The sequence below is a fragment of the Poecile atricapillus genome, chromosome 24 (genome assembly GCF_030490865.1).
Source record: "Poecile atricapillus isolate bPoeAtr1 chromosome 24, bPoeAtr1.hap1, whole genome shotgun sequence".
NCBI lineage: Eukaryota > Metazoa > Chordata > Aves > Passeriformes > Paridae > Poecile > Poecile atricapillus.
The window spans coordinates 5,690,090-5,705,168 of record NC_081272.1 but is presented as its reverse complement, the minus strand read 5'-3'; the positions used below and the strand labels follow the sequence as shown (position 1 = coordinate 5,705,168).

General features: G+C 53.0%; 1 protein-coding gene across 13 annotated transcripts in view; it reads right to left on the bottom strand.

Annotated features, from left to right (window-relative positions):
• The window catches only part of MACF1 (microtubule actin crosslinking factor 1), a 146,191-nt gene that overhangs the window by 61,622 nt on the left and 69,490 nt on the right, over positions 1 to 15,079 (bottom strand). For 10 of the 13 annotated variants that reach the window (XM_058856355.1, XM_058856362.1, XM_058856356.1 and 7 more), the window contains 15 exons: positions 14,143 to 14,376; positions 12,707 to 12,850; positions 12,388 to 12,621; positions 11,550 to 11,777; positions 10,215 to 10,730; positions 9,436 to 9,612; positions 8,873 to 8,996; positions 8,364 to 8,572; positions 7,514 to 7,831; positions 6,262 to 6,428; positions 4,669 to 4,825; positions 3,114 to 3,231; positions 1,801 to 1,863; positions 840 to 1,081; positions 281 to 410 (listed from right to left, as the gene is read on the bottom strand). In XM_058856355.1, coding sequence (XP_058712338.1) covers positions 281 to 410; positions 840 to 1,081; positions 1,801 to 1,863; positions 3,114 to 3,231; positions 4,669 to 4,825; positions 6,262 to 6,428; positions 7,514 to 7,831; positions 8,364 to 8,572; positions 8,873 to 8,996; positions 9,436 to 9,612; positions 10,215 to 10,730; positions 11,550 to 11,777; positions 12,388 to 12,621; positions 12,707 to 12,850; positions 14,143 to 14,376 — 3,061 coding nt within the window. The remainder of the gene's footprint in view (positions 1 to 280; positions 411 to 839; positions 1,082 to 1,800; positions 1,864 to 3,113; positions 3,232 to 4,668; positions 4,826 to 6,261; positions 6,429 to 7,513; positions 7,832 to 8,363; positions 8,573 to 8,872; positions 8,997 to 9,435; positions 9,613 to 10,214; positions 10,731 to 11,549; positions 11,778 to 12,387; positions 12,622 to 12,706; positions 12,851 to 14,142; positions 14,377 to 15,079) is intronic. The other 3 variants (XM_058856364.1, XM_058856366.1, XM_058856354.1) reach the window with 2 other exon arrangements.

Genomic DNA, 15,079 nt, shown 5'->3' with positions numbered 1-15,079 from the left:
TGCTAACACATTTCCCCCCCCCATTTTTTTTTTTTAAGAAGCAATTTAAGGAGGCAATCCTTTAAAATCCACATCCATCACAGAGATTCCATTAATCACGACAGTGCTCATCCCAGGAACACCTTCTACACCAGACAGCTCAGAGATGGGTTTGCTATTTACTGAATTTTAATTAGAAGTGACTCTGCTCTAGCGTGACTTTGGGATCGCCCCACACTCCTGAACCACTTCTAACGTGATGTTTGGAGACAGAAGCCTCATTAATGCTTCAGGCACTTACTCAGGTCTTCCTGCATCTTCTTCCAGTTCGCTGCTTCTGGGGAATCTGGATATTTCTCCAGCAAGCCAGAAAGCGCTTCCTTTACCTTCTGGATCTTCCCAGAATTCTGTTCCAATTCAGCCAGAAATGCCTGGAAAAGAATGATTTGCTCTTCCTCAGATATAGGGCAAGAGAATCACTGAGTAGGAACGAAGCAGCAGCTACAAGCTGGAGCTGGACAATTTGTGTTCTTTGTTCTTTAATTAAATCAATTTTTAGCACTATTGTGAGCTAACCTGGCTGCAGGGGCAGGGGAAGGCTGGGAATTGCTTTCCAGGAGAAGCAAAGGCTCCAAATAATCTCATTTTCCCTCAGCCTGATATCAACAGGGTCTAAAAGCAAAGGGGAACTTTGGGCTGCTGCTCCAAACGATCTGGGAATGCCCTTCTTTAACTCAGGGCAAACCCTTGAGGCTAACTTTGGGATCTTTGGGAGATGCATGGCGGGGGGGTGGAACTGGATGATCTCCAAGGGCCGATTTGTGATCCTACGACCCCAGAAAGTCGGGAAGAGAAATCACCTTGTTGTGCTCAGCCTGGGCTCTCATCGTCTCCGTCTTGGTGGGTGAGGAGGAGGCGTCCAGCTCGGACAACATGCGTTCCTTGGACTCCAGCCACTTGAGCATGGAGCTGGCCTCCTCCTGCACCTCCTGCATCGTGTCCAGCCTGGCCGAGAGCTGCTGCAGGCGCTCGCGCAGCGCCGCGCCCAGCGCCTGGTACCGCCGCCTCACCTCCGACACGTCGCACTGGATCTCCGTCAGATCTGCGCCCAAAACTCCGTTTTCTTCTGCCAGTTCCCAACTGCTGCCCCCCTGTTCTCCACCCCACACTGTCCAGGTTCTAACCCAGCCACGGAGAGCCGGGGTGAGGAGCAAGAGGCTCGCTCTGCCCGCCTGCGGAGCGATGTGGGCATCATCCTCACCTCTCCTGCCACAGGGGATTTTCCACTTGTCCCCCCTATGCCCTTTGACAGTTTACAAACAAAGCTCTCTGTTTGTGAGCTTGATGTGAACTGAGCCCCCTTTTCATAAAGCCACTGATCATACAAGGTTAAATAATTTGGCACCAAGATTGAAACCATTTTTATGCACTTATTACCTCGTTGAACCGGTGAACTAACAGCAGGTAACGGGCAGTAATTAAAATTGCTCTTCAAACTGGGGGGTTGGATGCCATTATAATCCCAAAGAACCAATAAATTTAATTGCAAGCCTTAAAATGATCTCACATTTATCAGCTCCTAACACCACCTGATGAGGTGTCAGGGTGCTGTTACCCCCCAAGGCTGCCCCTCTCCCTCCTTCAGCCCGACCTCCACCCTCCATGGCAGCACCTGAGAATTCCCAACCCACTGCCAAGCTCATTTCCCTTCCACTGGGATGCTGACAGTGTCACACTGAGGTTTTGGATTCCCAGGGAATGGGAATGCATGGACAACAAAGGGACAGGGGGAGGGCTGGGTGGTGCTGACAGTGAGCTCACCTTTGCAGGTGTGGTATCCGTTCACGCTGCCTCCTGAGGCTCCTGGAGCGGGCAGAGCAGCACCTGGGCAGAGGGGACAGGGACAAGAGGGACAAGAGGGACAAGACAGAAGTTTTAGGGATGCAGAAAGCAAGTGATGAATGGCTGCTGCACAGCAGGGACCACCAAGCACTGATGTGGTGTCTCCGCTGCCCACCTGCCCAGCACTGGGCATTAATTTGGTTTGGAGTCCCTTTATCTCCCCTTCTCCTGCTCCCCTCACTTTCCAGGAGCTGTTCCTGGTTTTTTCTGGAGCTTCTGGAGCTGGGCAGCTCTCTCAGCATCCCAAAATCACCCAGAGAGCAGGGAAAATGTGGCTGCAATACCTGGGACCACAGGTGTCCTGCCATGCCTGGGAACTTGCTACCCTGAGCATCATTTTGTGAATTATATCCAATAAAACTGTGAATGCCTTCCCTGAAGGGATTAATTCCCCCATTCCCTCCTTTTTTTTTTTTTTTTATGGGATGAAACTATTCAAGCCAGTCCTGTGTTCATGCTCTCTTTGCCCAGAGATGCACCAGGGTCCCTTCTCTGGACACCAGATGTCACCACCAAAGGGAGATTCACATTTTCAGGCAAGTCTCTCTTTCCTAACCACACATTTTAAAGCTTTCATGGACATAAGGGGCTGCACCTTTGGTCACCCACAAGCCTCTCCTCACTTCTCCTGATGGTTTCCCAAAGAACTGCTCATGAACTTAATCCTAACAAACATATCCAGACCATGAATTCCTGTCAATTCCCATCAGTGATGAGAGTCCAGGGACTTGTTCTCACAAGCTGGAAGACATCTTTGAGCTGGTTTCCAAAAGAACCAGACATAATCTCATTGCCTCACAGACTTGAAGCCAAAAGGGAGGCCAGTAAATCACATCAGACTATCGCAGCACCAAATGTCATCCAGATATGAAACCCAAACGCTGGGAGTTGATTAAAACACTCCAGCCCTCAGGAGGCTGAAGAACATCACCAGGAGAGAGCAGGAGCCACTTCCAGGAGCTCCCAAGCTCTAGCAGAGTGTGTTAGGTGTCCCCACAGCAAACACAGGGCTCGTTAGGCTATAATTAATTAAGCCAAGTTAGGATGATGCATTAAAGCAATGAGCACCAGCGACTCAACCACTGGGCTGAGCCCCACGACACTCAGGTCACCACAGACCCTCTGAATTTGGTTAAAAGGGGGAAATAACCCCATTTTTCACTCAAGGCAGGCCCAGAGAAGATGCAGTGATGACAGCAGAGCTGTCCTCAGGAGCGTCAGCCACAACTCACCTGCCTTGGGCGGGCTGTTGGGGGCCGTAATCTCCACGATCAGGTTCTCCAGGAGGGTCCCTCTGCGGCCAATCTCCTCCACCTGCGGCCCCTTCCCCTTCCATTCCTCCAGGAGATCCTGCTCCAAAGCAAAGTTTGGGATTGGAGGCCACGTTTACCTTCCTTCCTTCCTCACCTGTCCCCTGTGCGGTGCCACGGTGACAGCGGGAACCGGCTGCACCAGGGAAGTGCCTGTGACACATTTCTTTTTGCCAGGGTGGGGAATCAAACAGCGAAAAGCTCTTCCCAACTACCGGGTCTGTTGAAGGAAACCTTCTCCCTCCCACCATTCTGGGGACATCCCTCCTCCCCCTCCCTGCAGAGCCCAGCCTGGCTGAGCCCATTCCTGCGGCGTTCCGAGGGCTGCGGGTGACGCAGCAGAGCTGCTCTGAGTCAAACACCCCAGCACATCCCGATTTATCCCATCCCTGCTGGAGCACAGCTCGGGTGACAGGAGGCCACCTTCCACATCTGCCACGGGAAACACTCGGGGGTGAAAGATGAGTGTGCTCCAATCTCCCACTCCCAAATCCCAGCCAGAGCAGGAGGCCACCTTCCACATCTGCCACGGGAAACACTCAGGGGTGAAAGATGAGTGTGCTCCAATCTCCCACTCCCAAATCCCACCCGGAGCAGGAGGCCACCTTCCACATCTGCCACGGGAAACACTCAGGGGGGAAAAAATGAGTGTGCTCCAGTCTCCCACTCCCAAATCCCGGCCAGAGCAGGAGGCCACCTTCCACATCTGCCACGGGAAACACTCAGGGATGAAAGATGAGTGTGCTCCAGTCTCCTGCTCCCAAATCCCAGCTGGAGCAGGAGGCCACCTTCCACATCTGCCACGGGAAACACTCGGGGGTGAAAGATGAGTGTGCTCCAATCTCCCACTCCCAAATCCCAGCCAGAGCAGGAGGCCACCTTCCACATCTACCACGGGAAACACTCAGGGGGGAAAAAATGAGTGTGCTCCAGTCTCCCACTCCCAAATCCCGGCCAGAGCAGGAGGCCACCTTCCACATCTACCACGGGAAACACTCAGGGATGAAAGATGAGTGTGCTCCAGTCTCCTGCTCCCAAATCCCGCCTGGAGCAGGAGGCCACCTTCCACATCTGCCACGGGAAACACTCAGGGGTGAAAAATGAGTGTGCTCCAGTCTCCTGCTCCCAAATCCCGCCTGGAGCAGGAGGCCACCTTCCACATCTGCCACGGGAAACACTCAGGGGTGAAAGATGAGTGTGCTCCAGTCTCCCGCTCCCAAATCCCAGCTGGAGCAGGAGGCCACCTTCCACATCTGCCACGGGAAACACTCAGGGGTGAAAGATGAGTGTGCTCCAGTCTCCCACTCCCAAATCCCGCCCAGAGCAGGCACAGGGAGCGACAGCAAACAGGGAAACTCAGGATGCACACTGAGGATTCCTCACACCATAAAACACCTCCCAGGCCTCTGAATCCTGGGATTTCCTTCCCATTCCAGCATTTCAAGGTTTGAGAAAGCCCAGAGCTCCCCTGGCCCACCTGGATGTGCTGCCTGCGCTGCTGCAGCTCCTGCGTGCCCAGGGAGGTCTCGGCAGGTGGAATTTTGCCTTCGCTCTCCCTCAGCCACTTCCTGATGGCTCCAACCAGATCCCGAAACTCATCCAGCTGCTCCTGGCAGGATGATGCATCCTTTTCTCTGGGAGTGAAAAGGTTTTGGAGAGTCAGAGCTCGTGCTCTGCCTTGTAATTACCCCCTCCTGAATGAAGCACAGTTGTGTCTCCAGGAGCCCTTTTAAAAATTATTATTATTATTATTATTATTATTATTATTATTATTATTATTATTATTACTACTACTAGTAGTGTTATTAGTATTATTATTATTTATTTTTTTGTTATTATTTATTTTTATATTTTTAAATTTACATATTATATTTTATATATTATTGCTGTTATCATTAATAATATTATTAATATAGTTGTATTAATTATATAAATTATATAAATTATATAATATATAATATATTTTATATTATTATATATAATGTATTATATTATATATTCTATATAATTATATATTATATATTATTACTAATATTATATTATTAATATAATATAATATAATATAATATAATATAATATAATATAATATAATATAATATAATATAATATAATATAATATAATATAATATAATATAATATAATATAATATAATATAATATAATATAATATGATATGGAATATAATATAATATAATATAACATGGAATATTATATAAAATATAATGTAATAATATTGATATTGATATTGATATTGATATTGATATTGATATTGATATTGATATTGATAATAATAATAATAATAATAATAATAATAATAATAATAATAATTTTGCCTGGGAACAGCACAAAATGGGGTGCACCCACTGCCAGCCCCTCACTGCTGCTGACCCCCTCAGATTCTGGCTGGTGACACTTTTGGGCACCCCAGTGGTGGCCACCAGCCACAGGACCACCACCACCAACCTGCCCAGGCTCTTTGTCCTGGGAAAAGCGACATTTTTGGGAAGACAGGGCTCATTCAGCCCATCCTGGAGGAACAAACCCGCCCCTGGATGGGAGTCACGGGCTCCTCTGGCTCGTCCTTGCTGGCCACAGCAGCCTGCACAGCGCTGGATTACGGGGGATTTTTGGGACTTTCATCCTCTTTCCCCACCACCATCCCTGCAGGGATTTCGGAGATACAGCCAGACAGAGGTGTGACTCCCGGGGATGCTGTTGCTCTGACCCTGCTCAAACCCCCTTTTCTCCCCATTTCAGGGCACTCCAGGATCAGGCTGCCTCTCACAGCAGCCAGCAGGACGCTCTGGGATGGAGCGGTGGCAGCCCACACTCCGGGAGCTGGGAAACGCCGAGCTCCGGCTCCTGCTGCGGCACCAGGAATTCTCACAACGCCCCCAGCCAAGGCTTTTTTTAAAGCGTCAGCTGGAGCAGAGCTGCCTGAGGATCCTGGCGTGGGAGGAGGGCGGCAGGAAGAGCTGGCTCATTCCCCCCCTTCCTTGGAAAGGAGATCTCCACACAGGGTCTTGCTCAGACCATGAAGCCACCCCCAAGCTCCTCTCCCCGGGACTCACCTGTCCTTTGCCACCTTTTGAAGCTGCAGGAAATCTTTCTTCAGGCTCTGCAGCTTCTCCTGCTGCTGGAAGGTGCTGGGGGCGAAGCCACAGGAGCTCAGCTCCTCAGCCAGGTGCTCCAGGGTGGCCAGGTCCTCCTGGTGCTGCCTCATCTCGGAATTCAGCTCCTGCCAAGAGCAAAGGGTGATGCTGCCCACGTTCCCCAGCAGCAGAGGGGGTGAACCGGACAGTGCCACGTCCTGCTGGCCTGGAGGGACCCTCGGTGGGCAGTGCCCTGCATGGCACCAGTGCCAAGTGTTGGGCACAGCTCACTGCCCCCTGCTCACCCAGCACTGAGCAGCTGCAGGGGCAAATCCCACTTTCCCCAGTGCTGGTGACTGGGATGGGATGGGATCCATGGGATGGGATCCATGGGATGGGATCCATGGGATGGGATGGGATGGGATGGGATCCATGGGTTGGGATGGGATGGGATCCATGGGATGGGATGGGATGGGATCCATGGGTTGGGATGGGGTGGGATCCATGGGATGGGATGGGATGGGATGGGATGGGATGGGATGGGATGGGATGGGATGGGATGGGATGGGATGGGATGGGATGGGATCCATGGGATGGGATGGGATCCATGGGATGGGATCCATGGGATGAGATCCATGGGATGGGATGGGAACTGGGATGGGATGGGATGGGATCCATGGGGTGGGATGGGATGGGATGGGGGTCCTAGACCAAACCAAATCAACCCCTCCCACAGCACAGGTGTCTGGTTTCATGTCATCTTCCAGCATTTCTGAGGCTGTGGATAAGCCCCCCACTGTAGCAGAAGAGTTTTGGGAAGCCAGAGCAAGGAATCCTGCACAGCCACCATGGCCCAGAGCCCCCCTGAAAGTGTCCAAGGCAACCCTGAACAACCTGCTCGAGTGGAAAGTGTCCCTGTCCCTGGGAGGAGGCTTGGAATGAGATCATCTTTAAGGTCCCTTCCAACCCAAACCATTTCAGGAATCTCTAAGACCTCCAAGGTCTCTGTCACACCCTGCACTGCCTTCAGTGCCAGCACAGGGGTATTTTGCTGCATTAACCTCATGGAGTCTTTAACTGTTAAAATCCTGCTACATTTGGACTGGATCCTAAAAGCCTGGCCACAGATCCCATCTGGAAACCAGCCTGGCTCCTGGGGAATGCCACCCCCTTCTCCCACAGCTGGGACCAGACCCCTGGTGCAGGCAGAACCTCCTCCCTCATGCCTCACCTGGATGTGCTGGGAGAAGTGAGCGATGTCCCGGTCCGGCTGATTCCCGGACGCCAACATCCGCGTCCTGCTCTCCGTGAACTGCCGCAGCTTCTCCGACAGCTGCTCGTACTGCTCCACCTTGGGCAGGAGGCCCTTGAGGGCATCCTCCCGCTCCTGCTGCTGCTGGCACAGCCTCCCAAAGTGCTCTGTCACCTGGGCCAGCTTGTCCTGCAGGGCAGAGGCCGCGGGGCTGTCGGTGGTCTCTGTGAAGCGTGTCACCATCTCCCGGGTGGCCTCCAGGCAGCTCTTCTGCCGGGCAATGTCCTGCTTCAGCTTCTGTGGGGAGCACAGGGAGGGCTTTTTAAAGAAGGTTCTTGAGCAGAACTACCTGGGCTGCCCTGGGGAGCAGCAGCAGGTGCTGTTACACAAGCAGAGCTGGGAAAAAAAATCGTTTTTTATTGCAGTTTTCCTTTCCTTTCTGACCTGCCCGACACACTCTGCTTTTCCCTGTGTCTGAAATCTTGTTAGCAAAGGAAAAAAGGAGATTTTCAGCAAGTCTGTGACCTTGCAGAGTTGGCACAGAGATGCTGGAGCTGCCCCATCCTTGGAAATGTCCAAGGTCAGATTGTACAGGGCCCTGAGCAACCTGGTCCAGAGGAAGGTGTCCCTGCCTGGACATTGGAATTAGACGGTCTTTAAGGTTTCTTCCCACCCAAACCATTCAGTGATTCTATGAAAATAAAAAGTTTCTGCTCATATTCTTTTTTAGAGGGTTTTTTGATGCTTTCAGAACTCAGCAGTTAAACCCCAGCACGGGGCAGGTGCTGCTCTGGGCTGTTTGGGGTGAGGGAGCCGGGCCCGCTCTTACCATGCTCGTGGCAAGCGAGTCCTGGATGGAGGCAGAGGAGAGCACAGCTGGCTGGTCCTTCTCCAGGCTCCTCTCAATCTCAGCCACCGACTGGAGAAGGCTCTCCAGGCTCTCCTGGACGCTCTGGGACTGGGCAATGGATTTCTGCAGCAGGTCGGAGCGCTCGGACATCTGCTGGGAGAGGCTCTGGAAGCGGCTGACGATGGCATCTGCAGGGTTCAGTGCAGAGGACACTCAGTGGCACACAGCTCCAAGAGCCCAGAGAGCAGCCAGCCTCACCTCTGGCTCCCCCAAAACCCTCAGTGGTGACAAATCCCTGCCACCAAACTCAGCAGCGAGACACAAGCGGCCACACCCCTCCCCAAACGCAAACACAAACCCTGAGGATGCGCTGCCGTGTGATTACCCCCAAAAATTCTCCAAAAAAGTGATTTATTTCTGCCCCTTCTGGCTTGTTCTCACTCTCCCCAGCCCTCCCTGCCAATGCTGGCAGCTGCTTTGCTCTGTACCTGTTGTTTCCTGAATGTGGCCGTGGTCTGGGGCCGGCTGTCCTTGGATGTCCAGCAAGGTCCGAGCTGCTTTCTGGAGCTTCTCCACTGGCACCTGGTGCTCAGCCAGGTCTCCCTGCAGTTGCTGTTCTCACACAAGAGAAGCCAAAATCAGAGATGGGTACCAGCTAGCATTCCCACGCTCATGGAGCTCCTTTTGAGGGATTCTCTGCACTTGGTCACTAAATCATTAAGGAATGATGGAAAAATCTACCCCCACACTGCAGGCAGAGCTGGATCAGAGGGTTTGGGCTGTCCCAGCACCCTCATGGGGGAGAAATGTCCCCCTCTGTGTCCCTCTGGGGTGTCTGTGACTGCAGCCCCTGGTTTGACATCTCTCCCAGAAGTTTGACCCCACCTGACCTGCAGCACCAGGACCTGCTACATCTGCAGGTGCTTCTTCACCCTCAACCACAAAAAAACCCCAATGGGTCGAGTCTCCCCTCTGCTGCTGACCCCTCAGAGCAGCCAAATTCCCATCCAGGCCCCAGCACTTGCCAGGAAATCCCCCAAGGTCCCTGTACCTTGGTGCTGGCGAGCTGCTTCTGCAGCACAGCCAGATCTGATGAAACTGTCTCTGAGAGCAACTTCCCAAGGGCAGCTTCACTCTCCTGCAGCCACGTGCTGAGAGACTCTGCCACCTCCTGGAACTGCTGGTAGTGATCCAGCAAGGTGTTCAGGTGGGAGCCCAGCTTGGAGCACTGCAAAGGAGCAACGAGAGGTGACAGGGATGCACACACAAGCGCTGAGGGAAAAGGCACAGGAATCAGCCAGAAAGAAAAAACAATTTACAAAACTCATGTCGCCCTGAAAACTCAGCTTCTGAGCTTGCTGACATGGTTTTCTAAGGACTTTCCCAGGACAGTGACTGTAAACATAGATATGTGGACATTCTTTCTGTTCCACGTCTTGTGATGGGCATCTCTCATGGCCAGTGCAGTGGGAAAGTGTTATCCTGACCATCCAATCCCTGTGGGATGGCTGTGGTCAAAAGCCTATAAATCCTGGGAGGAAAAATAAACTTTCTTTCTTTCACCACACCTTGAGCTGTGTCTGTGTGATCTATTCATCTTCAGCAGTAACAAACTCGATCTTGCCACAGGCTAAATGAATTACCAGGGGTAACAGGCAGGCCAACAGCAAGACAAGGGTGTTGCCCAAGCCCTGAAGGAGACAATCCTTGTCCTACAATCTATAAATGTCCTGGGAGTCCAGGCAAGCAGCTGGGACAAATCTCCCTCTGCCATCGCTGCACAGGAGGAAAGGAGCAGCCCGGGGCTCCAGCTGGCAGCCCTTCCCGTACCTTGGAGTGCAGCCTGGTGTATCTCTGCGTGGCATCCTCCAGCTTGCTCCTGACCACACTCCTGGACATCAACAGCTGGGATTCGGCATCCTCAGCGTCCTCATCCAGAAACTTCTGCCCCGACATGGTGACGAAGCGCAGGTCGCCCTTGTGGGAGATCACGTCCTCCGAGAAGCTCCCCTGGCGCCGCAGCAGCCGCCCGAGGGAGGCAGGGTCGCTGTCCCCCTTGTACATCCCCTCCAGCTCCTGCTCTGCCTGCTCCAGCCAGGCCTGGAACTCGCCATGATCCCGCAGGAACTTCTGGAGCTCATCCCTCAGGAGCTGCACCCGCTTCAGCCGCGCCTCCGACCGCGCCAGTGCCGCCGGGTACTGAGCCCTGAGCTCCGCCAGCCGCGCCTGCAGCCGCTGCCGCTCCTCCCCGGGCAGGCTGGGCCCGTGCCTCTCCAGGAAAGCCTGTGCTGACTGCGTGGCCAGGATCACGTCCTGCTGCTGGGACAGCAGCTCCTGGTGCTGAGCCTGAAAGATGCAGGGGGCACAGGTGAGGCTGGGGACCGAGCCTCTGCGGCCCCCAGCAGAGTGGATGTGCCGCCCCTGGAAGTGCTCACGGCCAGATTGGAGCAGCCTGGTGTAGGGGAAGGTGTCCCTGCCCATGGCAGGCAGTGGAACAGGAGCTGGGGTTGTTTATCCTGGAGGAAAGGAGACTCAGAGGTGACCTTAGCACTGTCCACAGCTCCCTGAAGGGCGGCTGTGGGCAGCTGGGGTTGGTCTCCTTCTCCAGGCAGCACTGACAGAACCAGAGGACACAGCCTCAAGCTGTGCCAGGGGAAATAGAGGTTGGACAGCAGGAAAAAGCTTTTTACAGGAAAGGTGATAAAGTATTAGAATGGTCTGCCTGGGGAGATGGTGGAGTCACCATCCCTGGTTTGTTTATAAAAGCCTGGATGTGGCACTCGGTGCCGTGGTCTGGTTGAGGTGTCAGGGTTGGGTTGGAGTCAATGATCTTGAAGATCTCTTCCAACCTGGTGATTCTGTCTTTCTGCCATCTTTAAGGTCCTTTCCAACTCAAACCTTTTCATGATTCTGTGACAAAGCACAGAAGGGTGGGGAGAACTGGGAACATCCCAGGCTGGGCTACAGGAGCCCTTCTGTGGCCATCACGGGCACCTTCTGGACCCTGGTGACACCTTGCCATGGCACACACACACCACACACTCCTCATCTCCTGCAGGAAGCCAGGCAGGGCCCTCCCGAGCATCCCACAGGGAGAATCCCGTGTTTCAGACCCATCCAACAGCGGGCAGGAGGCTTTGGGTGGGATGAGGGGTCAGTGCTGACCTTCAGCCTCTCGTGCTGCTCATCCAGGCTCTCAGCAGCGCTGTCTGCTCCCACAGCGTGGCCATCAGGGACATCCCCAGCGCTTTTTCCTGCTTGTGTCTCCATCCCTTGAGTGACAGGGTGTGGTCTGTACTCGGGGAGCCCTCCCTTCTGCTCCAGCGATGCCACCCAGCTCAAAAGGGAATCGATCTTATTGCTGTTCTCCTCCAGCTCTTTGGCAGCTTTCACCTGAAAGCACAAGGGCTCCAGATAAGAATGACCCAGTTCTTGTGTGTTCAGCAAATTGCTGCACGGGGGAGGGAGACAAAAGTCAGCAGAAGGAAAAAAAAAAAAGAAAACCAACAAAAAACCCAAGGAGTTTCCCAGCCTCAGCAAATGCCTGAGACACTCCCAGACCCTTTGTGGCTCTCTGGAAGGTGCAGAGAAGCTGTGAAAAAACTCAGCCTCGCTGCTAGGTTGAATTTCTCATCCTGGCACAACCCAGGATACAACTTTTATACAACTTTATTATACTTATATTTATTTATACTTATATTTATAGTTTTTTATATCCAACTTTTTCCTGATACAACCCAAAAGGGCTGGGATGTGACTGACAATCCTGGTCCATTAAGGGTCACCCCAAAGGCAGAGTTAGGGACCTTTTCCTCCCCCATTCCCTCCACAACCAGCTCATCCCTGGCTACAACTCCCAAGGCATTCCACCACAGAAATACCTGGGGGGAACACCCAGGAAGGAGCCACAAATTGCTCTGTGCTGCATCACCCAGGCAGCTGCCAGGACCTCAGAGTCCCCCTCGAGCAAAGCCTGGAGGCTCTGCAGCTCCTGGCACGTTACCTTCTCCGTCTCCTGCTGCACTGCAGCACTCACAGCACTCTCCAGCTCCTTCTGGGCCACCTCTGTCCTCTCCTGCAGGGACTGGTACTGCTCCTTGGCACGCTGCAGGTCCTGCTGCAGTGCTGCCAGCTCCCCAGGCTCCAGCTTGGTCTTGTTCTCCTCCAGAAACTGCTCTGTGCTCTTCAGGACGCCGGCGAAGGAGGCGGCTCTGCTGTGCATGCTCCTCTGCAGCTCCTGGGTGGGCGATGCCGTGAGGATCTGGGCACTCCCCAGGTGAATCCTCTGCCCCTCTCCCCCTCAATTTTGAACTCCCACTCACCTTAACATCGCTCTGCCTCTGCTGCAAGGCAGGCAGGTCCCCTTCTGCTCCCTGCTGCCCTGCCAGCGTGTCCTCTGCCTGGCCCAGCCAGCGGCTCAGCTCGGCCAGGCTCTGTGCCCGGGCTGCCTGTTGCTCCTGCAGCGTCTGTGGGCACAGCAAAGGGGACAGGGGACAGTCACAACCAGCCCTGCACCTCCTCCCAGGCTGCTGAAAGGCAAGGTGAGGTTACAGCTGCAGCAGCTCCTGGAGGGGAGGATGCAGCACAGAAAACTTTGTGGCTCTCCAGGTGGCACCGGGTCCCTGCCGAGCTTGGTGGCACCTCGGTCACCACCAGAGGTTTCTCTCCGAGGAGCCTGTTGAGCTCCAAGCTGCGCTGCTCTCCCAGGAAAACTCAGCCAGGAGTTTCTGTGCCTTTTCCATTCCACCTTCCAAACATTTAAACAGCAGCAGAAACTCACTGAACGAGAGGCAACAACGGCCTGGGTCAGGCAGCGCTGCTGTGGAGCTCCAGACAACCCCAAATTGGGGTTTTTTTTCATGATTTGGGGTCAGAAAGGGAGCCCTGGAGAGGGAAAGTGTTTCTGTAGCTGATCCAGCTCCTCTTTTTGCTGCCAGAGCACAACACAGAAGCGCCTGTTTGAGCAATTGAGCATGATGTGACCTGAGAGTCCCTGAGACACCCCCGTGCCCCCCTGCCGGGGGGATAAAAGGCTTTTTGAGTTTTTCACTGGGCATTTCAGCAAGGTGATGAACAAACTTGTGCAAAACACTGTGCCTGCTTCTCCCAGTCATAAGACAGAACAACAGAAGCAAATTGAAAGAGCCTTCTTAAGAGCTCTTCAGCTGCAAAGCGAGTTCTTCCTGGGTTAGGATGGGCGCACACTCAATCTGAAAAGGCAAAGCAAACTGGTTAATACACACACACACTCCAGAGAGGACAGGCAAGAGTTATAGAGAGCAACTGTTAATAAAAAACCACATTAATCCTGTCTTGAGTGAGAGGATCCATGCAGTGCTGGGTGCTGCAGCAGTGCAGCAGAGAGCTGAGGACTTGTTTTTGTCCTTGCCAGCTGTTTCCCTGGGCCAGCAATGCCTGATGTGTGCAGTGGAAAGGACTTTAAGACTGTTGGGTGTCTGTGGGACACAGACACATCCCCTTTCAGGGATTTTGGGGGTGATTACAGGGTTTATTCCACCCAAGCCCCAAACAACTCCATGTCCAGCAGAGAACTGCTGCCCAGACCCCGGATTTTGGGAGCAAAGCAACCTTCTGCCTGCTAGGAAGAAGAAAAGACTTTTAGAGGAAGCTGATGATGTGCAGTGAGAACTCCTGAACTGGGAGTGGCATGCATGGGAAATCCCAAACTGGAGGAGCCTCAGCTCCCGTTCCTGCGGCTGGGAGAGCAAAGGGCAGCCAGGAGGAGATGTCTCACAACCTTCACCTGGTCTGTCTGCTCCACTTGCTGGAGACAGACCTGCAGCACCTCCAGCCGCGCTGTCACACGCTCTGACAGGTCCCTGAAGGCTCTCTGCAGCTCATTCAGCAGCCTCAGCAGCTGCCTGCTCTGCTGGGGGGTTAAATCCTGGGCATGCTCCGAGATGAGGAGCTGGATGTCGAAGGCAGCGGCGTCCAGCTCAGCCTTGGTGTCAGCAAGGGGCTCCTTCAGCTCCTGAACGGGAGAGAAAAGGTTAAAAGGAGTAAAATGACCCTTCAGACTGCTGCACTGCTTCCCACCTGCAGGTGCCATGGGAAATACATTCCAGAAACACCAAATTCTCCCAAAACAGCGCTCAGCACGCAGGTGAGAGCGTCTCACCACGGGGATTTTCCAGCTTCCCTCTGCACCTCACCAAGAGGTTTATTGGATGTGTGTAGGGCTGAAGATGATCCAGGCCTGGCCACAGTGACTCCACGTGCCACCACCAGCTCTCAAAACCTTCAATCCTCTGATTTCCATGCCAAACTTGGAAATAATCTTTAAAGCTATTGCTAGAAGATGGGTGAGGAGACTGGGCTCCAAATGCAGGTGATGGAGACCAGGGCAGGTGTGATGGAGCAGCCTCCCTGAGGATGCAGCTCTCTCCTCAGCAGGAATCTTCCCAGCACACCCTTGCACAGGAGCATGTTCAAACAGCCAAACCAGGCTGTGTGTCCTGATATGACTTTCATGGTTAGGTTGTTTTTCCCCTTGATCTGAAGTTGATGAGAGAGAGGCACTTTTCTCTCCTTGGATCTTGGTTGTTTATTCTTTTCTTATCAGCATCACATGTACACAAGGTACAAGGAGCTACGTGCACTAAGATAAAAAAGTGCAAAATGGCTAACAAAGATCTTCTTCAAGGTCTTTTATATGTCAATTTACCCAATTAACA